Source organism: Verticillium nonalfalfae (genome assembly GCF_003724135.2).
Source record: "Verticillium nonalfalfae strain VnAa140/NRRL 66861 chromosome Unknown scaffold_90, whole genome shotgun sequence".
NCBI lineage: Eukaryota > Fungi > Ascomycota > Sordariomycetes > Glomerellales > Plectosphaerellaceae > Verticillium > Verticillium nonalfalfae.
In genome coordinates this window covers 100,175-122,952 of record NW_021167315.1, presented here as the reverse complement: position 1 = coordinate 122,952, position 22,778 = coordinate 100,175, and the positions used below count along the sequence as shown (strand labels likewise).

The window sequence follows — 22,778 nt, the reverse complement described above, 5'->3', positions numbered from 1 at the left end:
AACCCCCAACCTTGAGATTAAGAGTCTCACGCTCTACCGATTGAGCTAGCCGGGCGGCTAGGTTGCTTCATACTCATTTCCCATGCAGGAAGATATTGAGTTCCCCGCATCTGGTGTCCACGAATTCCAAACTCTTTGCCGTGACAACACCATCCTCTCGGAATCGAGATGTTGAGTTGCCTGCCTATTTCAGTCCCGCTGCCAGCTGATGTTGTCCAGACTACCGCCAGTCTCATCACACCCCACAGCACCTTGTACACCATTTCACAATGCTTGAAAAAGTTGTTCAGTCGTGTTGACTAGAATCCTCATACATGGCTCTGCCTACTCTAGACAACAATGCTCACACAGAATGCTCTCTTCGCATCCTTTGCAGCGCCACACATCTGCAGCGCCGATCTCATGTCGGCCTCGATGTTTGCTTGGCTACCAAGTAGAAGATGCGTGGATGCACATAACTCGCTTTGCCCTTCAGCCCTTCATCCCAGCCTCCTGGCTCTCATCGTCTCCCGACGTACTCGAGTACCGTCGCATGCGCATGGCTGACTGTATCGCCCTGAAGAGCGGCCGATGTTTCGTCTTCGCTCTGGGCGCCTCCCCCCCGGCTGCTTCCTCTGAGGAGGAGCACGTCGTAGCAGAACCCCCCGTGGACGGACGCTCCTACGATCCTCGCATGGGGAATGCAGGATGACCGGTGCCAATGACCGGGCTGCCAATTTCGCCCACGGCACGAGGTGGCTGTGCCATGTCGCCGACGAGGTCTGGCATCCAACGTACCGCATGTTTGCCGGGGCCCCTGACATCCTTGCGGATATCGAAAACGCCTCCGCCGTTGTGTGGCGTACCCTCTGTCTCTGCGAGGTCTAGAATCTCCGATTCCGATATGACCTCACGGCTGACGCCTTCCATGCGGTTGAGCTGTTCCACCTCGCTCATGATGATATTCAAGTCCGCGAAGCCGTCCGTGCCGTCCACTCCCCTGCCTTGCAACTCCTTGCAAACGCGGCAGAGCATGCGTCGCACGGCGACAGACCGAGGATTGCCTCCTGTCCGGAGATTTGCCAGAGATGGCATGGGCGGAATAGCTGCCAAAGGGTTGCCCCAGGTTGGGCCACCAAGACCGGGCGGCGGGCCAAACGCGGCGAAGGGCGACGGGTTACTCCATGGATTACTCTGCAGGTGCATGCCGGCGTCCATACCAAACGGTGTGCTGGGGAAAGCCTGTCGAGGACCAGGTCCAGGTGCCTGGTGTAGTTGTCTCGTAGTGGCCGCCCGAATGGGCTCCTCCGAATCGTCGAGCAAGGCGCTGCTGCCAAGGTGCTGGTCGGAGACATCATCTACCTGGTCTAATCCCTGCCCGTGGACTACGCTGCCTGGTCGACCAATCGGCGCAGGCCGTCCTATGGGCTGCGAAGCCATGGAAGGGCCGCTTTCGAAGCCGCCTGACGATTGGCGCGTGTGCGATACATGAGGAGGTCCATTCGGCGGCATGGGCTCGCCGAAAGGCTGAGAGAAGCCTGGAGGCGGATGCGGCATCGGAAAACCCCTGCCCGGAGGCCCATTCATGCCGTTGAGACCTGGAGGTCCAGGCATTCCCATGCCAGGGGGCGGCCGAAATCCTCCAAACTGAGCAAACATGGGATCGTGTGGCGGAGGTCGGTGGGCCAGACCCGGAGGTGGCATCGGGAATCCAGGCGGGTGAGAGATGCCGGGAGGCATGCCAAACGGTCCTGCGTTGGGGCCTTTGGCGTGTGGCGGAGATACGGACTGTGGCTGCAGCGGAGGAACACCGCTGCCCTTTCGTTGGGCGATAAAGGGGTGCGGGCTTGGGTGTGCTGGAGTTGCCGAGTGTGGTGACGGGTTCTGGCTCGGTGCTGAACCGGCCTGGGAGGCCTGTGAGCCGATAACGGAGCTGCCGGTGCTGACATCCTGAGACTGGGGCGCGTTCTTCGGTCGAATGGGCGTCGGAGCTTTTGGCAGAGCAGGCGTCGCGACCGCAATCTTCGGCGACGCAAAGGAAGCCTGGTTCGGCGGGTGTTGCGGCAAGGCGGCTGGGACAGGCACGAGGTTGTGGGATGCCCGCCGTGCTGGAGCCTGGACGGGCGTTGGAGCAGCGGCGGCGGCGGCAGCGGCGGCAGCAAGTGCGGCCGTCTTTTGCGTGGCCTTCTCGTCCTGCTTGCGGCGGTCTTGGATATCCTTGTCGACCTTGGCCTTCGCCTCCCGGTCTGTGCGAGCCTTGGCCTCCCTGTCCAGCTTCCCCTGCTCCAAGCGCTCCTTCTTCTCGCGGTGTTCCCTCTCTCGCTGCTCTTTGACCTCCTTATCTCGAAGGCGGGCCTCATCCTTGAGCCTCTTCTCCTTCTCCTTAGCCTCACGCACCTTGCGATCTTGCTCCGCGCGTTTGTCCATCTGCTCCTGGGCTCGTCGTTGGCGCTCAGCCTCCTTACGCTGACGGTCTTCTTCTTCCAGTCGTTTCTGCTCGTCCTTCTTTCGTCGCTTCTCCTCGGCCTTTTGCCGCTGCTCCTCGGCTCGTCGTTGCTGCTCCTCCAGTCGTGCTGCCTCCTCGGCTGCCTTGGCAGCCTCTCGGCGAGCCTTGTCTTCGGCCAGGGCCTGCTTCTTCAGGGCGGCCTTGTCTTTGCGTCGCTGGGCGTCTTTGGCCTTCTTGGCCTTCCGCTGAGCATCCTGTCGTTGCTCTTCGTCGAGCTCTTCTAGCAGTTTGTTCTGCCGTTGCTGGGCGACCATGTTGCGATACGCCGTGAGGACGCGCTGCTCGAACATGCGGGCCGCGAAGATCTGGAACATGCGGCGGCCTTCTTCCATGCGTTGTTCCTCGGTCATGGTGTCCTGATGATGGCAACAATAATGCTCAGTACCGTGACTGTGATCATGCGCATGGTGACTGGAGCTCACTTCTTCATCATCATAGCCCTCGTCCTGACTATCATCGTCATACTCGTCATCATCCTCATCCTCGTCGTCGTATTCGTCTTCCGGCGGAGGATGGGTGTGACCGCCGTACGTGCCGTTCGCGGCGGGGTGACCAAAGGCGCGGGCATCTCGGGCATCCTCCTCGCGAGCCATGCGTCGTTCGGCCAGCTGTTCCATCATTTCGATGAAGCGCTTGCCGTCGTTCTTGAGTAGGTCATCCGCAACGGTGAGTATGCCACCTAAGTCCATGTTACCATAACTGCAGAGGAGAGAGTCGAGGAGCTGCATACCCTTGACTTGTAGGCTGTTACCGAAAGTCAGGAAGTCAGCCATGTCGCGGTCATGAGGATGGACATCTTCTGGAGGTTCGTCTTCGCTATAGTCGTCGTCCTCGTCAACGTCCTCTTCGTCTTCTTCTTCGTCGTCCTCCTCGCCGCTATAGTCAAGTTCCTCGTCGTCTTCGTCGTCCCCGACGTGTTCAACTATGCGACCCCGTGACGGCGGTTGCCTTGCGTAGGCACTCGCTATGCGGCCGCGTATCGGGAAGTCGCGCGGCAGCGGAGGACCATCGGCTTGGTTGGCAAACTGTTCGAGCTCCTCATAGTACGCGTCGTACAGGCCCTCCAGTTCCTCTTCTATGGCGGTACGCTTGCGGCCGCAGACGGTGCAGCTGCACGTGTGCTTTTGCTGTTCCTTCATTTTGCGCAGCACAGCGTCCTTCTCGACCTTGACCAACGACTTGCGATCCTCCTCACCGAGGCCAAGCCAAAACTCCTTGATCCGCTCTCGCTCCTCCTGTGAGCTCGTGTTCCAGATCTTCTCCTTGGAGATACCAGGGCCTCGTGGTGGGAGCGGGTGGGATTCTGTGGCAGGCGGCGGGACATTGGCTGATTGGGGATCGTCGGCAGCGGCTTGCGCGACGCCGTTCTTCTTCTTCTTCTTCCTGGACTTTTTTGACTTGCCAGACGTCGTGCCGTTGGTATTGGCGTGATTGTCTCCTTCCCTATCCTCCTCCTCATCGGTCGCTTCGGGCTCCACTTCATCTTGGCGAGTGGATGGGCTGGGCTTCGGCGCGGCGGAAGGCGTGGTCGGAGGCACGGGCTCAGAAGTTGTGTTCGTCGCAGCTGCCGCCTGCTCGGCAGCGGCCTTGGCAGCAAGCTTTGCTCGCCTCTTCTGCTTTTTACGATTGACCGCTGGGGCGGGTTCCTGATCGACGGGGCTGGTCCCGTTCGTCGCTGGTAACACGGGGGCCTTGGTCGTGGTCGTCGGCGTGGAGGGCTGGGAAGCATCGGTGCTTTGAGCAGACTTGGGTACGGTGATGATCTTTGAGCCATCCTTGTTCGTGTACCTGGCCGTGGCCTTGGCGTTAGGCGATGGCGGAGGCTGCGCCGCCGGCTGGCGTTGGTTGGCAGGCATATCAGGAGTCTGCCGGGGAGCAGGTTGAGGACGTTGATACCATGGGCAGGTCAAGCAGCTGGGCTGGTTCGGAGAGAGCGAGAGAGTGAGTAAGAGGGAGAGAAGGTGCCAGGTCTGTGGGGCTAGAATGATAGAGAGGGCAGGTTAGCGAAGATGTCGTCACAGGGTTGGGTCGAATTCGGGTGGTGGTTAGGCAAGGAGGGCAGTCGAGATCCCGGGGCTTGTTGCGGATCGCGAGTCGGAGTGTTCGCCGAATAGGACGCGTCGTCGTACTAAGCAGCAGAAACAGGTGGGCAGGGCAAGGCGTAGGCCTCAGACAGTGGAGTGGCGGGAGGGTTATACTGCGGCGTGAGGGATGACGAGGCAGAACTCACTATAGCGGCGAAATGCAAGAATGAGAGGGGTGGCAGCGAGGCAGGAGGTAAGGCTGCAAGTCGCGTCGATCGAGGCAAGAGGTGCGCGCGTCGAACGGTACCGAGTGGCGTGGGATAGTGGTCGTCGAAGGCGGGAGGTCGTTCGCGATGCTGGTCGCCGCGGTGCAGTTGGTACACAGTCAAGGTAGAGAGGTTGTCCTGTCCTAGGTGGTGCCTCTTTGGTCCGGGGGGCAAGGCGGAAGTCACTTTGCGGTGTAATCTAGCGGGAGAAGTACCTGGGTTCGACCGGGAGTAGGGCCTTCCTGCAGGTGCGAGGCACTTGGTCAATCAGATTTCGAGGCTGCGAATTTGGTGCGAGTCACGTGGTACGCTTTGGTGACGACGGAATTGGACGATTCGCATGGGCAAACGGGCAGGTAGGGAGTCAGGCCTGAGGCACGTTTCGAGTGAATGGATACTGATTATGTAACTCCGAGACGTCATCCTCAGTGTCGCCGTGCCAGCCCGGATCGGAACCCAGGCATCGGAACCCAAGCGTCGGGCCATCAAGGTTGGATGCGCTAACCCAACAGTTTGGCCTTTCGACGGTTGGTTTTGGAACTTGGGGGGCAAACCATAGGGCATCTTGGGCATGCACCTACAATTGACGAGCGAGCTGTTTCCTCGGGTTGCTCAATCTGCATGACAGCGCCAAATCCTCGCACGATTGATTCTCGAACCTGGCTTGGGCTTGGAAAGGAGCTGTCAGATCATCATCATTCACCCCCACATGTTCAGCACATTCACTTTGCAACCCCTGGACCAGCTGCGGTCAGCTCATCTCATCTCATCAGACGGCATGATGTCCAGTGTTGTGCAAGTCAACCAACCTACCCCCCCCTTATCTCGTCGGACAATATGGGTCAAAGCCTGGCCCCTGATCATTTCCCACAGCCCATCTCAACCCTCACCGCGGCCCAAGACATTGCACATGCCATGCGGATCCTGACAGACAAATACAAGTCCACCGGGCCATTCGGCCGACGGTGCAATGGCACGCAGAGAGCAAACATTTCAATGGCTACCCTATCTCAAAATAGAACACATTTAAACCGCCCGACATCGACACTAGACCCCTTAGCCACGAGGTTGAAAGACAGGATCGGATCATACGGCTTACCATGGAGGACCCACGGAAGCCTTTTGGAAGAATGCACGCCAATTAATACAAACTCGTCTGCGTTGACGGACCCAAACTCTGTCACCCGTCTCGTGCGTGGGCCTTCGATCACCCATCCCCCCATCCCATCCCGGTCTCGCCGGCAAATGTCCAGTTGTGTGTGCTCTGTGGTTCGGTCCTGGATCGGCTCTCTGTACGAACCAAGAGAGGTTTATGGGGTGGGCCATCGGGTTGACCGTGGGAAATGTGCTCTTGAAACTACCTTACCCTTACCAGAACTAGGTAGGCAAGCAAGCTAACTAATGGGAAACATGGAGCTGGCGCAGCCCATCCGACCAGGGTCAAGGGAGGGGGAGCGGAAGGGTTCGTTGGCGCAGCTCCCGCCCTGATTATCATTAGCTGGGTTGGTGTCCATCGCTGAATGGGCCATCACAAGCACAACAACTCCGCTGGACGGAGGCGCAGTCTTGTCCTATAGGCCTCCCATCAACCGAGTCCCGCAACTCCTGCCATGGCATCAGAGGTTGTTTAGTTGTATTCACTTCACTTGATGGGAACAGACAGACGAGCTCCTCGAGCATGTCTGTACAGTTACTGTGCATGAATTGATCTTCGAGATCGCCGGACCTAACCCCGATGCCGATGGCCCAAGCTGGACAGGACGAGACGAGCAACAGACTTGCAGGACAGTCAAGTGAAATTCTTCAGCTCGTATTCTCTCCCCATGATGATGCACTCCCGTTCGCCTTGCCAGCCTGCGTACCCCATTCTCCTCCCACCCCAATCCCTCCCCCAGCAAGCAAGCACCAACGCCAGCCCCAGCAGCCCAAGCCCAAGCACCAAAGCAACAAGCACCAAGTAACAAGCACCGACACAAGCGCCGCGCCTCAGGCTGATCGTCGCTGCTGCTTCCCTCATTATTTTTCCTTCTTCCCCTTCCCACCTAGGATCCTTTCCTTCTCCCAACCAATCTCCCTACGGATCACGAACACCGCCCTCTGCAACCACGAACTCGCCAGCCCTCGACCCCTCCCCCCAAAAGCCCTCAGACATCCCCCCCTCCGACCTGCCGACCCCCCAGGACAACATTCCCGGCTGTGGCCCTCCAAGACAAAATAGGATCGACCCACGACCCGAACGACCTGACCTGAACCATCCAAAAGGTCCGTCCCCCAGAAACCGACCGACCGACCGACCGACCAGCCGGCACCGACGCGCTTGGCTTGTGGCTCCGACTGTGGCTTGCTGCTGTTCAACTTGGGGGATTCCAATTGTTCGAACCCGGACTTCCTCTTCTCTCCAACTTCTATCTCGACAGCCTTCTTTCGACAACTGCGGCCGACCAGTACCTCCGGCAACACTGTGAAGCAGCTATTCGACTCGACGATTGCTTGCTCAATTGAAACGGGAGCCTTCCCTTCCCCCTTTTCGTCCGACGATCCTCACCCCCATCCGCTATGGCTGCTTCAAATCCTCAAAACGTTATTCGAAGGTACGATGATGATCCATCTCCGCCAGCCTCTTGGCGGACAACCCCTTGATGCACGCCTCGGTCTGCTGATGCCAATTTGATCGTCTTCCCTGCGCTCTACATTCTGCATCCACCCACTGCAACCTTCTGCTGCTGTCTGATCCACAACACAACGCTGACATGGCCCCTGGACAGGAAACTCGTCATCATTGGTGACGGAGCGTGCGGCAAGACCAGTCTGCTCAGCGTGTTCACGCTTGGATACTTTCCCACAGTATGTTGCGTCCAGTCTTTCCCGAGATAGAATGAAGATCTCTTGCTAACCAACGGTCACAGCATTATGTCGGTCCTCCAATTGCTGTGTGCTCAAGACTCCATTGACCTAACCCTCTTGCTAGATCCCCACCGTCTTCGAAAACTATGTCACAGATTGCCGTGTCGATGGCAAATCTGTCCAACTCGCGTTATGGGATACCGCTGGCCAGGAGGACTATGAGCGACTAAGACCTCTTGCCTACTCCAAAGCGCATGTTATCCTTATCGCTTTCTCCGTTGACACTCCCGACTCTCTCGACAACGTCAAGCACAAGGTAAGGCTCGCTTGGCACATGTTGCAGGTGAAGTTTGCTGACAAACCGCTTAGTGGATAGAAGAAGCTAGCCGTCTCTGCCCCGACGTCCCGATCATGCTTGTCGGTCTTAAGAAGGATCTTCGCGAAGACCCCGTGGCGATCGAGGAGATGCGCAAGAAGTCTCTGCCCTTCGTCACCACTGCGCAGGGCGACTCCGTCGCCCGTGAAGTCGGCGCTCGGAAGTACCTCGAGTGCTCCAGTCTCAGCGGCGAGGGCGTCGACGATGTGTTCGAGGCTGCCACACGTGCGGCACTGCTGACATTCGAGAAGGGTGAGGGAGGAGGGTGCTGCGTTATCCTCTGAGCGTGCGTTCACGTCGAACATAATCAATGGAGGAGGTTCATGAGCGGTTTAGGCGGGGAGGAGGAACCCTGAAACGGGTGACGGCAGGCCTGACGCCCTCCGGGAGCGGCTCGTCACCTGCACGCCGCGCGGCTGACTTCCAGACGTGCTACTCGGAAGCACACATATTCAAAAACACGGCGAAGGGAAAATTTCGAGCTGCTTATCCACACTCGTTGTTCAGCAGCCACGCAACTTGCAAGCGATATTGCCGATCGCATCGCATCACGGCAGCATCTCTCTTTTCGTTCGAGGGTCCACAGAGACCCCTAAAGCAGCGCAGCATCTCCTCTGCCTCAGTGTGTATAATAAGCGTCAATGGAATAGCATCGGCAGGCACCGCACACCATCAAGAATCTCGAATCAGCCTCTGGTCTGCAGGGCGCCCAGGACTGAGCCCTGACGAGGCTTGGTAGACGGGGAACAATGATCCCGTTCAGCCGGCTCGAGCGCTCAAGCTGTAGGCTTATTCCAGGCGCCTCGTTCTTTATCTTATTTTTTGGTATCTAGTGCCATGTGTGTCGCGAAGCATCACTCACTACACCACGGCGGACGCGGCTTATTCATAATAATGAACTCATATCGGCATTGGACTTATTGGTGCCTGCCTACCCTCCTTGAACTCTATGCAACAGTGGTGATACAGTATGATACGAAATCAAAGGAAACCCTCGCTGGCGCCGACGTGAAGCCAGAAAAGACGCATGGCCCCCTTTTCGCCCCTCAGTCAAGCAAGAGAGTCTATCTCGCCCCCTCTCTTGTTCTCTGCAAATCCATCCTCTACCTCTTCCAGTCGTGATCCCAAGCGACCCTAGCCGGCGTCTCCGTCTGAAGCCTCGCGTACTCGATCGGCACGGCGTCGAGGCCGTACAGGCCCTTCTTCTCGAGCGCAACACGGTACAGGTAGCCCTCGGCATTGAGACCGGGGCCCTCGGTGACACGCAGCTCCTCGCACGCGTTGCTGATGCCCTGGTGCTGGCGCATGAGCTCGCGCTCGCGGGCCTCACGGAGCTCGCGCTGGTGCAGCTTCCAGGCGCGATGGATGGTCCAGTGGCGCAGGTGACGGTTGCGGGCCATGCGCAGGGGTGGCGGCGCGTTGCCGTGTAGGTTGCCGCGGAGCTTGGCCACGCGGGCGCGGTACTCGGAGCCCGGGGTCACCTTGGACTTTTTGCCCTTGGCTGCTTGCGGGGCGGGCGTCGTTGTGAAGGTGCGGAGGATCGGGAGCGTGGTTGTTGTGGCCTTGGGGAGAAAGGGGCGGGCGAGGAGGCCGGTTAGGGTGAATGGGAGGAGGGCCATTTTTGTGTGCTTGTTGGACGACTGGACGGCTTTTTGGATTCGAAGCAGAAGGAGAAACGTCGAGTCAAGACGCCCTAGTTCCCGTGGAGGGAATTGGTGTCGTCGGATGAGTTGCTGCTGGAAAGGTCGTCGCGGCCGACTGTGGCTTCGTCCTCGATGCGTGCGGCAGCGCTGAGGGTGAGCTGCACGGCGAGTTCCGAAATGTCGACGCGGTCTGGTACCGATGTCTTGTCGATGAATCTTTCGTCGGGGTAATAGCCGTGGTCGGGGCCGTATTGGAGCCGTAGCTGGTTGTGGTGCTCGTGGATGGCGCACCTCGCGAGTCGGATAGGCGTCGGATGTCGAGGTTGTCGTAAAAAATGGCGACTGCAGGGGACGACTGTGGGTCCAGTCGCGCCGTTGCCGCGTAAAGGTTTCTCCGTCCACCCGAAGCCGGGATCCTCCAGGGGATGGTAGACCCCTGAAGATGCAGCGACCGCCGCCGCATCCACTCCACATGGGTGCTCATCCTCGCAGAATAACGTGTACACGAGCACGCGGCTGCAATCAGGCTCCAGTTCCTTATTGCATTCATCTGCCTCGTCATTCTTCTCCCAGTCATATGGCGTGTGCTTCATAATTTTGGCACAGGATCTGCGGGATTCTTCTGCTGGATCTACGACCCGCCATCCCTCGCCTTCCTCGAAGAGCAGGTGCCGTGCTCTGGCTTCGAGAGCTTGATCATGCTTAGCGGCAAGTACATCAACTGTCTCGAGGTTCGGTATGATTAGAGTCATGACCAGGAAAGAGTCTGGTGGCATCGTCGCATCGACCCGCTTGTACAGCCAGGCCATCTCCTGCACGAGGTGCGAGTCTCGTAGGACCTCTAAGTATCTCTCCAGTTGTCGTCCCTTGATCACCTTTTCTTTCCATGCCTCGAAGATGCGCCATTGAATCTTTGGCTTGGTAAGTGCAAGGCGCCCGCGCCGCTGAAGTTTCTGGACCAAACCCGGAGGATCTGTACCCCGTTCGTTCTCTTCAAAGCTCATGGCACTGAGCAGCGCCTCGAGGATATCCGGGAGTATTTTCTGAACCATTCTGGCCTTGTACTCATACAGCATGTGCGGTACCTGACCTTCATAGACCCATCTCCGTGGGTCACGGAGCGGCAGGCAGGGTAAATGGTAATATCGAAATATGAAGTCGCCTGGCTTGTGGCCCATGTAATATTTGACGGGCCTCAGTTTCGTATCATAGAGGCCTCGCCAGACAGGGCGCTTCAGAGGGTTGTTGTCGGGATACTCGCTCAGGACATAGTACTTGGAGGGGTTCTCGAGACGTCGCTCCCGGCGCTGGGCAAGGTGAATGTCTTGTCGACGAATGATGATGAGTTCCGCCGTGTCGATAATGCGCTGCTCTGCTTGGGTGCGTGGACCTAGTTGACTCTCGATTCTTTTGCGCTCCGAAAGGATCTTGCCTTCCACTCTGTCGGCTTGCTTGTCTTCCAAGGATCTTCCAGGCTTGACACCATAGCGGGTATCGTCAGGAACAAGGAGCTCGAAGTGGGCAATGTCAAGTTGCAACTTCCAGTCGGGGTTGCTGGTCTCAACCTCGTCTAGATCCATGACGCTTGTCTCCTCGGGGGCTTTAGTCATGATGTTGGCACGCCGTGTTTGCGTAAGACAGTGTGCTCAAGGTGACAAATTTGTTCAGCATGCGATACCTGGTCAAAGGTCCTGATCTTGAATCCTCCTCGGAGGGGGGTTGGAGAAGTGGAAGGAGATTGGCAGCTGAATTGCCTTGACTGTGTTCCATTCACAAGGCAACGGCCTGTTGAAAGCTGCCTTGCGGAACTGTTCGCTATTGTCGCAATGAATGCCTACTTGCACCCCGAGGTAGGAAACACGTACCCAATGATTCTCTACGCAACGGGCGGAGAGATGATTGTGTCACCACCCGCCATTGTTGCCGGGTCGAAAGGAGCATTTAGTGCACGCATTGCGATCGTCCTGTGATTCTTGTTCCTTGCAGACTTATCTCCTGCTGCATTTTGGAGGCAGAGGTCTTTGTTCTCTGATACACGGCGGGAGTTCATTAAATCACCAACTCCAGGTCGTACGCATCACTGCAACCGCCTCGAGAGTTCGCCATGGAAGACGGTGATGAGGCTCCTCCGACATGAACATGTTTGCGACCTGAAATGCCACACCCACGCAAAACCAGCACTGATCGACAAGCCAGATCGTATATAGCAAGCCCCCTGCTTACGTCGAAGCTTCGCGGCATAATTGATCGCAGGATGATGCTGCAGGAGTTCGCCGAAAGCTGGAAGGTGGGACGAACCGAAGCCAGGGGCTGGCCCACGGGGGCCACCGCCACACGGTCGGAGGCCTGGAAAAAGGGAACACCCCCACTTTTGCGACACTGTAGCACCCCGCCGTCTGTGACGTCGGTAGTTGAGGGGCAACCCTGGATCGAGGGTGCCTGGCCGATCTTCCACATGTCAACGGCCATGTCTAGCCTTATCTCCCGGACTTCTATAAGGACAGATATATCCAGGACCTTGCTTCGTTCAGGGACTCACACCATATCGATCGCCAAGCGCTCTGCTCCTTTTTACAACACCACCCCACAACCCAAGCGACAGTCTACCCCGCGTCCGCCAAGAAGTATCGCCATCATGGCAGAAGCACTCAACCTCACTTACAAACCAGAAGATGTATCTTACGATGATGCTGCTGCCTTTGAGACAGTCAAGACTCTTCTCAATGCTAGTTCGGACAGCTCAGTGACGGCGGAGACGACGGCAAAGGACCTGGCCGCTACCCTGCCAGGACCTCCAGGATCTGATGGCACTGATGCGCACTATACGCTGTACAACATGGTCATTGATGTCGCCAAGCAAATCCCGCACAATCACCCAGCGCTGGTCAGGCTCGTACGCACAGTCGAGGCGCTCTCGCTCTCCCCAAAGACCGTCTTTACCGAGACAACAGTACGTTGAACCCACACGCCTTACCTGCCTAGGCCGTTGCTGACCTGAGGGAGCAGAATGGATTTGAAACCTCTCGCCGCTTGCACACCTTTGGATGGAACCTGCGCGACGTCTTTGGCCGTACGTATCCTTGAGCTCCTGTGCTTTCGTCTTCGTAGCTAACAGGGACAGCCCCGTTTGAGCCCAACCGTCCGCCCACCGATGCCCAGCTCGCTGGCTACCTGAGCATCCAGGCGTTCACGGCGCTGCTCTGGAGTCGCGGCCTCATCCACGGTGACGACTTTGCACTGTGGCAGCTTCGCGCAGCGTTCGAGGAGGACGTCGAGGATGTGAAGGAGGCAGCGTACCTCTCGGCGGCGGCGGGTCTGTGGATCATGCATGCCGGGTCAAGGGTGTGGCAGCTCGTCACGGATGGACCGGTGCTGTCAGGGCCCGACGCAAGGAGCCTGCGAGCGGGCGAAAAGTTGGGAGGCGAGGGTGGTTATGGAAAGGAGAGGTGGGCCTTCTGGGTGAAGGGCTTTGACGCGAGAGCGGAGGGCGGCGAGGGCGTTGATGCAGGCATCGCGAAGAGGGCGGCCGCTGTGATGAAGGGGATTGCTGGTGATCTTTAGGTTGGAGCAAGTGAATGCTATCCATTCATCGACTAGAATTTGTGGTGAACTTTGGCGAGCGATCTCTCGTGGGTTGTGTCCCATATGTCTGTGGCTCTTGGTCCTTGAGTGATGGGCACGGGCCTGCATATGAACAGGTCCGTTTTCTCACCCAAGCTCGGTATAGTAACACTGACCTCTCTCAGAAGGCTACTACCTACCTATCTTGGGTGGGTGGCACCACAGATTCCTAACGTGTAAAGCACAATGATGTCACACGAGGGCACTTACGGATCCATCTGAATTATTCTCATCCAGGAGCAGGCTCATCTCTGCCCATTGGCATACTGTCGTCTCGAAAACGGCTTGGGCCATCGTCAACAGTTCTGAGTCAAAAGGGAATTAATTACCCCAGACTCTCATTCGGAGCTACACAACCGTAAACGTTGGCAAGGAGGGGAACCTGGGAAAGTGTAAAGGGAGAAGCCGCCTGCTGCGACCGTCCACCGGCGGCCAGAACAGTCGGTATGATTGGAGCTCCCCATAAATTGACGGGCATTCCGGCCAATCAACAGGGTGGAATCGAATCGGTTGCAGCGCCATAGGCCGATATCGCCACGCGAGAGGCGCCCAAACCCCACACTCGGGCGCATTCCAGCCAGTTGACTCATGGCTGCACGCCAACTGATATTTTTCCACCTCCGATCCCTCGGTCGGTTGCTCCTGCCCCAGCGCTGGTGTAGGCTCAGTCAGGGCCGGGCAGGACCAAACTTGTGATCTTACTTTCGCCTCCAGCCCCGGAGCACCTTTCCACCCTCTCCATCCTCACAACCTCCGACCGCTCGCTCTCCCAATTGACATTCGACTTTGGTCGTGTCAAAGGTTCAATACTGCCGGCACGCGTTCCTGGACACTTCGCGGAGCCTCTTGTTGTTGTTACCGAGCACAAAATTCTTTTCCCCTACCTTGAACTTCCTCCCTCGTCCGACCACATCCTCTCCCTCCTCCTCCGCCACCGATCACCTCGACCGACCGCCCATCATGATGCACCGAAGTCGCCAGGCCAGCCGTGCCCTCCGCGCCGTCGCGAACAGGCCCTCCTCCATTCGCACCCTCACCACCTCTCCCGCCGTCTCTGCCGTCCAGGCCATCAAGAAGACTCCCTCCGGCGTGAGGAATCAAGCCACCTCCGCCACCAACCCGGCACCGTATGTCCTCCCGACTGCCGTCACCTTCTCTTGGTGACTCACGAACATGTTCCCCAACTGACAACGATCTTACTGCAGAGGAGATGTCCGCCCCCCTCCCGCCTCTGGCTTCAAGCAAGCGGACGAGCATAGCCAGCCTCTTGTCGACCCTAAGGCGCCTGAGATGGACGAGTCGTATGTAGCCGTCCGCACACACCTCTCCGACGACGGCTTGCTCACATGTTCCTAGATTCATTGGCAAGACGGGTGGCGAGATCTTCCACGAGATGATGCTGAGGCACAACGTCAAGCACGTCTGTGAGTACAATATTACGCACCTAGTACCGGTGGCAATTCGGCTAACCCAGTCATCCAGTTGGCTACCCCGGCGGTGCTATTCTGCCCGTTTTTGACGCCATCTACAACTCCCCACACTTCGACTTCATCCTGCCCAAGCACGAGCAGGGCGCCGGCCACATGGCTGAGGGCTATGCCCGCGCCTCTGGCAAGCCCGGTGTCGTCCTCGTCACCTCCGGTCCCGGCGCGACCAACGTGATCACGCCCCTCCAGGATGCTCTCTCCGACGGCACGCCCATGGTCGTCTTCTGCGGCCAGGTCGTGACCACCTCGATTGGCAGCGATGCTTTCCAGGAGGCCGACGTTGTCGGCATCTCCCGCTCTTGCACCAAGTGGAACGTCATGGTCAAGAGCGTTGCCGAGCTGCCCCGCCGTATCAATGAGGCTTTCGAGATCGCGACCAGCGGCCGTCCCGGCCCTGTTCTCGTCGATCTCCCGAAGGATGTTACCGCTGGTATCCTGAGGAGAGCCATTCCTACCGAGTCCGCCATTCCCTCGCTGCCCAGCGCTGCGACGAGAGCTGCCATGAGCCTGAGCAGGAAGCAGCTCACCGCCTCGGTGAAGCGCGTCGCCGACCTCATCAACATTGCGAAGAAGCCCATCATCTACGCTGGCCAGGGTGTCATTCTGTCCGAGAACGGCCCCGAAATCCTCAAGGAGCTCGCTGACAAGGCTTCCATCCCTGTCACCACGACCCTGCACGGTCTGGGTGGCTTCGACGAGCTGGACGAGAAGTCGCTGCACATGCTTGGTATGCACGGTACCGCCTATGCCAACATGGCCATGCAGGAGGCCGACCTGATCATCGCCCTTGGCGCCCGTTTCGACGATCGCGTCACCCTGAACGTCGGCAAGTTCGCCCCTGGCGCCAAGGCTGCCGCTGCCGAGGGCCGTGGTGGTATTGTTCACTTTGAGATCATGCCCAAGAACATCAACAAGGTCGTTCAAGCCGTTGAGGCTGTCGAGGGTGATGTCGCCACCAACGTCTCCATGATGCTGCCTCACGTTGAGATTCGCTCCATGGCCGACCGTAGTGCTTGGTTCGACAAGATCAACGGCTGGAAGAAGCGCTGGCCCCTGTCCGACTACGAGCGCACCGAGCGTGGTGGTCTCATCAAGCCCCAGACCCTGATCGAGGAGCTCAGCAAGATGACGGCTGATCGCAAAGACAACACCTACATCACCACCGGTGTCGGTCAGCACCAGATGTGGACCGCTCAGCACTTCCGCTGGCGCCACCCCCGTTCCATGATCACTTCTGGTGGTCTCGGCACCATGGGCTTCGGCCTGCCGGCCGCTATTGGCGCCAAGGTCGCCCAGCCTGACGCCCTCGTCATCGACATTGATGGTGATGCCTCCTTCAACATGACCCTGACCGAGCTGTCCACCGCTGCGCAGTTCAACATTGGCGTCAAGGTCATCGTTCTGAACAACGAGGAGCAGGGCATGGTCACGCAATGGCAGAACCTCTTCTATGAGGACCGTTACGCCCACACCCACTCGGTCAACCCCGACTTCCAGAAGCTTTCCGACGCCATGGGAGTTCAGAGCCGCCGCCTGGAGAAGCCGGAGGAGATCCAGGAGGCCCTGCGCTGGCTCATCGAGAGCGACGGACCCGCTCTCCTCGAGGTTGTCACGGACCGCAAGGTGCCCGTTCTGCCAATGGTGCCTAGCGGCTCTGGCCTGCACGAGTTCCTGACCTGGGACAGTGAGAGGGACGTGCAGAGGCGCAAGATGATGCGCGAGAGGACTGGCGGCAGACACGGCTAAATATGTCATGTTGGATCTTTTCCGTCTTCGGCACTTATTTTGGGCTTCTCACCGGCGTCTACTCATTCTTTTTTTTTTTCACCATGTGTTCTTGGTTAGCATATACCACCACGTCGCCCCTGTTCCGAGAAAGGGGTACGTATGCTGGGGATGGACTGTGCAGGGCCCTTCGTGATGGAAGGGAGGGTTGAAAAACAAAAGTCCTTCTTCTCATGGCCTTGTTGATTTCGGCCAGTGATTGCCGCGCGCATTGCGAGATAAGGCGATGTGTTTGTAGGAAAAGTCGGCGAAGGGAATGCAAAAACTGTAAAACACTGAATTGTGTGCCACGATGCTTGTGACGATTGAGATGGCACGTAACAAATACCAGCCATGTGGCTTGTCGGCTTGGGCTCACATGCCTGACGATAATGTCCTTGCTGTATTGAGAATTTGTCTCATCATTACGAGACCAACTAATACCCATTCTCCTGTCAAACACCATGTCATGGCGAAAGATGAACACGAAAAAACTGCCAGCTACCCATATTCTGGGCAAGATATGGCTTTGGTTCGGCTTAGACCCCGATCTAACCTGAAGCAGCGTTTGACTTTGTCTAGTAGAAGATGATGTCGTGCAAGTCCACCATGCCATCTTCGCATGTACTAAGACACCAAGCATTGACAGCTTAAAGCTCGGGTCTTAGCTACTAACCGAGCTACTCCTCCCTCGCAGTTCTCCGGCCGGTCAACCCTTCACCCCCAAGAAACCAGTTCATCACCGTTGACCCCAGCCCCGAGCTTTGAACCTGATCACACACCATGTCGCGGTCCGTACCCTATCTGACAGCGGTCGCTACCGGCGTCATCGGCGCAGCTTGGACCTCCGGTACGTTGTCGTTGCTCCATCTCCGCACTTCCGTCCGAGAGAAGACGGTCCCTCCCGCTGACACACCGTCCAGGCGCCATCGCCGGCCTCTCCATCATCGGCTGCCCAGCAGCCCTCGACTTCCCGCACCACCTCTCGGCTGGCGTCTGGCGAGGCTTGTATGAGCACGGCCTTGCTGCCATGCCCAAGTTTGCCGCCACCACGGCGGCCGTGTACCTGTACGCCGCCTTCGAGGGCCGGCGGCGCACCACCAGCAGCGGCGGCGGCGGCAAGGGGAATGCCTTTCTCGGCTTCGTCGCCGCCGCGGCGCTCACCGTGTCGATCGTCCCTTTTACCGTTGCCCTCATGAGCGAGACAAACCGGGAGCTCCTCCTTGCTGCTGGGGATCCGAGCCCGCAGCAGGCGACGGAGAGGATCGTTGAGCTGATTGGGACCTGGAAGGCGCTTAATCTTGGGAGGAGCTTGCTGCCTCTGGCTGGCGCTGTTGTTGGGGCGTTGTCCTTCTTCAACACCCCTTGATTGCGGGCATGATGAAGATGCTGGGCTGCATTGGGAGGGTGGGAGAAGTGATGCTGTTTCCGCAATGGAGATGTTGGCCTGCGTCTCAAGACAAGTAATCGAAGCCGGTCAGGGCTCTCGACCCAGTCTGTATCAAATGTCTAAACTTGGCCCTCTGATCAGATGCATGGGAATGCCGTCATGTCCTCCATCAAATGTCATGGTTCGATGCAAGACTCGCTCCTTCTCAGGTGCGAGGTAGATAGGTGAACGCGTCGCTCTGGTTCTTGACACACGTGTACTCAATGCGGCACAATAAACTTGTAGAACGAGGCTTCATGAGGGACCATCTTGGACAGTCATACCATGGAGTCGCACCCTCCCCCTCCGATTGTTGACGGCTCGCCGATTGTGCAGGCTTTCCTGCTGGCCTTGAGCTTCAAGTGAATTGGCAGCTCCCAGATGTGAGGAATGTCTTGTCTGAAAGCACGGACCAAATACAGATCATAGCTGTGGACCATGGAACTACATATTATCGCTACATCCCTGGTCATCAACGTCGCAAGCAGCCTATGCTTCAGTCATCAATTGTCAAAGTACATCGATAGCTCTAATGGCTGATTTTGAGCCTCGTTTCTCATTGCTGAAGGTCCTTGGTGGCTGGGGCACAGTCAGGTCAGTTCAGTCGACCAAGCGCAGCATGGCATACGCTAACCATAGGCGACCAGTGGTCCTGGTTTATTGTACGTGGCAGATCAGTACCTATGTTGTTTTCACTCAGAGATGATCCGCTCACACAGTACTCCAGCATGATGCGCAGCATGATATCGGGCACATCAACTGCTGCAGTTATCGGGGTGGCTAGTGCGATGGCAGGCAGCGTCATCTGGGGCACAGCCGCCATACCCTTCATGGTCGGATCCAGTATGGGGTTCGCCATCGGCAGCTTCAGATGGTATCACGTCTCGCTTCTCGAGGCACTGGTGCAGCTGAGGAAGCACCCGGCCCTGCTACGACTACACATTACCTCCAACTTCCCTTGGGTTGCGCAGCTTCATGCCCATGATGTCGGATGGTTCACTGCGGAAAGGTTCACGTCGTCGTGGCTGCTCAAGAGCATGCTGGTCGTGGGCTGGTTGTCGGCTGAGCCTGCATTGCGGGAGATCAGGGACCGCCAGGAGGCTATGCTCGTTGATCGTTATGTCGCGCTCGGGATGGGAAAGGTGGATTTCGGGTCAGAAAAACTCGAAGAGTAGCCTTGCTAGGCTGTACCACAACGGCTTCAGGACCACTGCGTTTCTCTCTATTGTTCAAGAAAGGTTGCATTCTTTCGAGTATCAAAATCTTAGTTACGAGTCATGTATAAATTCCATGGCACTTTTCTGCATCACAAAACCGAGCATGTTACACAACTAAGGCAAGCAAGATTTGAGCATCTCGGTGAACAATGAGTCTGATCGGAACAATAAGTGAAGAGGGCATTTCTGCAATGATGGGCATAGAATGGGCTGATATTGAGTCTCAAACAGTCAGTCTAGAATCTCCTTTTTGCCGTTGCAAAATTCCAACATCCTAGACAAGCCTGCCGGACCAGTCAGCTGGACGCGAATTTCTGATTCCAGGTCAGTTCTAGAGCCTCGCTTGCAGTATTCTGATTGATAACCCATACCTAGCACCTAGTGTTGGTGCGGATAAGGGTGCATCCGGCTATGCCTGGGCTGCACGAGTTATAATGGCAATAGCCGCTGTAGCACAGGTAACCGGCTCCACAGCCTCTCTTCTCAAGACCTTCTCCGCGGGTCTCCGCCTGAACGGCAGGCGCGGCCGCAGCTAGGCCAGTAACGAGGAGAATGGCGGCGATGCTGAACTTCATCTTGTTGAGCTTGGATAACGCAGTTGACGATAACAGGTGAGGTGTCTGATGGTGATGCAGTTGTGTCTGAGTCTGAGTTGACGATCGAGCAGGACAACGAGCGGTCGAGGTCTCCTATTTATGTTTCTAATTTCCTAGCCACAAGTCATGCACATGGAGATACAATCCTGCCTTGGAAGAGTTTCCAAGGTGTCTTCAAGCCGCATAGGCTAACACTGGTCCCAGGAAAGGTGAGGCCTTCGCTGAGGGGCTGTATGTGGACCTTCAGCAATTAGCCGACGAGAACACTTGACGTGTCAAGGCATCACAATAGGCTAATCTTTTTCAGATGCGCCGAAAGTGTTGCGATTCTGTCCAAAAAGTGGCAACATCGCTCTTCAGGAAATCGACAGGCTAATCTGTGATTTCTCGGCGCATTTCGTCCCAAAGCTTCACAAGCAGCAACAGCTGAAGGGATCCTATATATCATGCCCAGAAAAGTTGGCCTTGCAGCTGTGGAATGAGCTTGGCGGTCTCGCTCGAAAAAAGTTTCCTGAAACGAAATAGCCGTTAATTGCCTAAACCTCAGTACTCATGGAGTCACGGACTGTCGTTTCAGGTAGTTCAGCTGTGCGGCGCGGTTCCGCCAAGTCCGCTCTGTTTGCAGGTCACACAACATAGCATCTTTGCACAACACCGTCAACGTCGGTAGATGTCAATATTGCGGCACCAAAGTCAACACCGCCTTGGCGAAGAATCCAAATATCATTATCAATGCTACCGAGCTGAGTCGCGATCTTTGTCAACCCAGCTCTTTAGACTTGCAGTGTTCATGATCTCACTGCGGTCGAGGCGAGATAACATGCTTGTGAAGTCTCGCATGTACTCAGCAGCCCGGCGGGAGGGTCCTTCGTGGGCTTCAAAGGGGCAGTTGAGGAGCGCCACTGCCACATCTCGGACCTTATACGCCTATGAAAAGGAAAAGTCAATCGTTAGTGTTATTGGCTTGACGCAAGAAAGAAGCGTAAGATGCACGCCGCACGGCTAGTCTTACCAAGTATAGTCCGTTCGGCTCAATATGTACTTGCTGAATGCTGTGCAGTAAGTGTAGCATCTGACGGCAGATGTCCTCACGCGACGCCCAATTAGCACGCAGGGCCGCAGACGCGGAGGCTGTATCTGATGTTACGTCGGCGTCTAATACCTGCTGCTGAAGTATCAAGTCGATCTTCTCGAGAAGGTAATTCTGCAGCCAAAGATGGGTGAAGTGCAGGTTGGCGCGGGTAATCTCTAGCTGGGCGTGAGCAACCTCGGGGGAGTCCACGTTCTCGCCAAATTTATCACGGGTCTGATGGACGTCCTCGGCGACAACCCATTGTCTCATTACGGCAGGTAGATCGTCAAGCATATACTCAAGTTTCTCGAGCAAAGTCTGCAATCGACCAAGGCGAGCCTCGGGTGCGCGCTTGGGGCTGCAGTCACAACTTTCGTGGAATAGTGCTTCCTGCATGGCGGTGAGGAACACCTGAGAGGCCGCAATAAAGGCGCTGATGCTCGTAAAAGGACGGTCTGTCCTGTCGTATGGCCGGCTGTCGCCAGTCATGGGAGACGCCGGGTCCAGTGTTACAGGATCGAAGACGGTTTGCTCAGTGATCAACTCATCCTCAATGTCGAGGGGTACCAAGGCTGCGAAATTCACGTCTCGCAGGGTGTAATGGTCAAGAAAGGTCAGCTGCTCACGGCGTCCAACGTGTATTAGAGAATGCCTGGAGTGTCATGCAAGTTAGTCACGGATGCTGCGAAGCCTTGACACCGGGGTGGATGGACTCACGCGTATCCGTAAAATTGCAGCCAAAAAGCCTTCTTTCGTAGCTGCGTTTCAATGCGGTTCAAGCCCTCGTACTCCGAGATCCGATGAATGCCCAGAAGACGAGCGAATTGCGCCGCCTCCACCTCGAGCATGCGACTATGGTTTGACTGACCTGTCTGAAAGGTACCAATCGCCAAGCTGTAGCACACGGCCCATTTACGATGGGTAACATGATCCCAATGGCCAGCCGAGCGCAGTCGCAGGCACATCTGTGCACAGTAGTCAATCATGGCACTGCGTGTTGGGAAGCGGTCGACGAGCTCTGTGGCCATGGCTCGATAGTGGTCAAACCTGGACGGCAGCAGACCAATTGTGAGTGCTGTTATGCTCAACACGAGGCGAAGAAACTCCGAGTCGGTAACATCTCGATCAGAGGCTAGCTCGGCTTTGAAGGTTGGGCGATGGACGACGGGAACTAGAGGATAGATGCGCTGGAGGTAGTCTTTCATAATTGTGTGAAAGAGTGGGCGAGGACATAGCTCGTCTGTTGGGTAGTGGAAGGCTCCCTCTGGAGCCAAGGGGCTTCGATGCGCAGACAAGGGGCTCCGGCGTGCAGACAGAGGGCTTCGAAGTGCAACCAAAGGCGAGGTGGTGAAGACATCTTGTCTGGGCGGCGCGTCGTCGAACAGTCTCGTGCTCGTCGTGACAGACGGCGAGTCACTGTGAGCGGCGGGCGACACTCGTCGGCTGTGTGATCCGGTGTTTAGCAACACATCTGAGACGAGCACTTGATTGACTTCACTTGCCGCTTCTTGGGTCCCCGAGTTCTTGTTGGGATGGCAAAGCTGCAAGGCAGGCCAAGCTTGATACACCCAGCACACTGGGGCGTCTGAATGCTACTTTGCGGAGAATCTTGCCCTACAGTGGACTCATCCACAAAAATGCATCGCTTTCTTCGTGCGCGACAAGCATCGCATGCACGTGTGGCAATTTGTGCAGTCCTGCTCGCTGCGGCCGCTGTAACAACACTTCGACCTGGCGACGCTCCGGCGTTTCCTGTGTCGGAGGAATTCATCGCGTATGTAGCGCAGGATGGAGACAACGGGGGGGGGATACGCCTTGCAGCATGAAGAAGACAAGGGAAAAGGCGGAGAAATATCACGTCTCAAAGATCAGCTAACCAGCCAGTACCGCCGCTCCTGAGTCATGACGGATCACGCGCGCACAGCACAACACTAGCTCGTTACATTGAGTCTAG

General features: G+C 57.0%; 9 protein-coding genes across 9 annotated transcripts; 5 read left to right on the top strand and 4 right to left on the bottom strand.

The window, feature by feature from the left end:
• Positions 1 to 660: 660 nt before the first annotated feature.
• On the bottom strand, positions 661 to 4,341 carry NST1 (Stress response protein nst1; the record flags this gene model as incomplete). Its single annotated transcript, XM_028643392.1, has 1 exon — positions 661 to 4,341. The coding sequence occupies one exon, from the start codon at positions 4,339 to 4,341 to the stop codon at positions 661 to 663; it is 3,681 nt and encodes a 1,226-aa protein (XP_028493095.1).
• A 2,990-nt stretch (positions 4,342 to 7,331) lies between these two features.
• RHO2 (Rho GTPase) lies at positions 7,332 to 8,279 on the top strand (the record flags this gene model as incomplete). The annotated part of the gene is made up of 5 exons (XM_028643391.1): positions 7,332 to 7,366; positions 7,541 to 7,619; positions 7,682 to 7,687; positions 7,744 to 7,935; positions 7,989 to 8,279. The coding sequence occupies 5 exons, from the start codon at positions 7,332 to 7,334 to the stop codon at positions 8,277 to 8,279; spliced, it is 603 nt and encodes a 200-aa protein (XP_028493094.1).
• An 819-nt stretch (positions 8,280 to 9,098) lies between these two features.
• On the bottom strand, positions 9,099 to 9,614 carry D7B24_009315 (uncharacterized protein; the record flags this gene model as incomplete). Its single annotated transcript, XM_028643390.1, has 1 exon — positions 9,099 to 9,614. One exon carries the CDS (start codon positions 9,612 to 9,614, stop codon positions 9,099 to 9,101), a length of 516 nt encoding a protein of 171 aa, XP_028493093.1.
• A 74-nt stretch (positions 9,615 to 9,688) lies between these two features.
• On the bottom strand, positions 9,689 to 11,248 carry D7B24_009314 (uncharacterized protein; the record flags this gene model as incomplete). The annotated part of the gene is made up of 1 exon (XM_028643389.1): positions 9,689 to 11,248. The coding sequence occupies one exon, from the start codon at positions 11,246 to 11,248 to the stop codon at positions 9,689 to 9,691; it is 1,560 nt and encodes a 519-aa protein (XP_028493092.1).
• A 1,025-nt stretch (positions 11,249 to 12,273) lies between these two features.
• On the top strand, positions 12,274 to 13,199 carry D7B24_009313 (uncharacterized protein; the record flags this gene model as incomplete). Its single annotated transcript, XM_028643388.1, has 3 exons — positions 12,274 to 12,588; positions 12,645 to 12,708; positions 12,760 to 13,199. The coding sequence occupies 3 exons, from the start codon at positions 12,274 to 12,276 to the stop codon at positions 13,197 to 13,199; spliced, it is 819 nt and encodes a 272-aa protein (XP_028493091.1).
• A 1,020-nt stretch (positions 13,200 to 14,219) lies between these two features.
• ILV2 (Acetolactate synthase, mitochondrial) lies at positions 14,220 to 16,492 on the top strand (the record flags this gene model as incomplete). Its single annotated transcript, XM_028643387.1, has 4 exons — positions 14,220 to 14,386; positions 14,465 to 14,560; positions 14,616 to 14,683; positions 14,742 to 16,492. 4 exons carry the CDS (start codon positions 14,220 to 14,222, stop codon positions 16,490 to 16,492), a joined length of 2,082 nt encoding a protein of 693 aa, XP_028493090.1.
• Positions 16,493 to 17,293: 801 nt separating this feature from the next.
• Positions 17,294 to 17,879, top strand: D7B24_009311 (uncharacterized protein; the record flags this gene model as incomplete). The annotated part of the gene is made up of 2 exons (XM_028643386.1): positions 17,294 to 17,360; positions 17,434 to 17,879. The coding sequence occupies 2 exons, from the start codon at positions 17,294 to 17,296 to the stop codon at positions 17,877 to 17,879; spliced, it is 513 nt and encodes a 170-aa protein (XP_028493089.1).
• Positions 17,880 to 18,471: 592 nt separating this feature from the next.
• On the top strand, positions 18,472 to 19,114 carry D7B24_009310 (uncharacterized protein; the record flags this gene model as incomplete). The annotated part of the gene is made up of 2 exons (XM_028643385.1): positions 18,472 to 18,533; positions 18,640 to 19,114. 2 exons carry the CDS (start codon positions 18,472 to 18,474, stop codon positions 19,112 to 19,114), a joined length of 537 nt encoding a protein of 178 aa, XP_028493088.1.
• A 1,373-nt stretch (positions 19,115 to 20,487) lies between these two features.
• D7B24_009309 (uncharacterized protein) lies at positions 20,488 to 22,029 on the bottom strand (the record flags this gene model as incomplete). The annotated part of the gene is made up of 3 exons (XM_028643384.1): positions 20,488 to 20,679; positions 20,765 to 21,476; positions 21,542 to 22,029. 3 exons carry the CDS (start codon positions 22,027 to 22,029, stop codon positions 20,488 to 20,490), a joined length of 1,392 nt encoding a protein of 463 aa, XP_028493087.1.
• Positions 22,030 to 22,778: the final 749 nt, after the last annotated feature.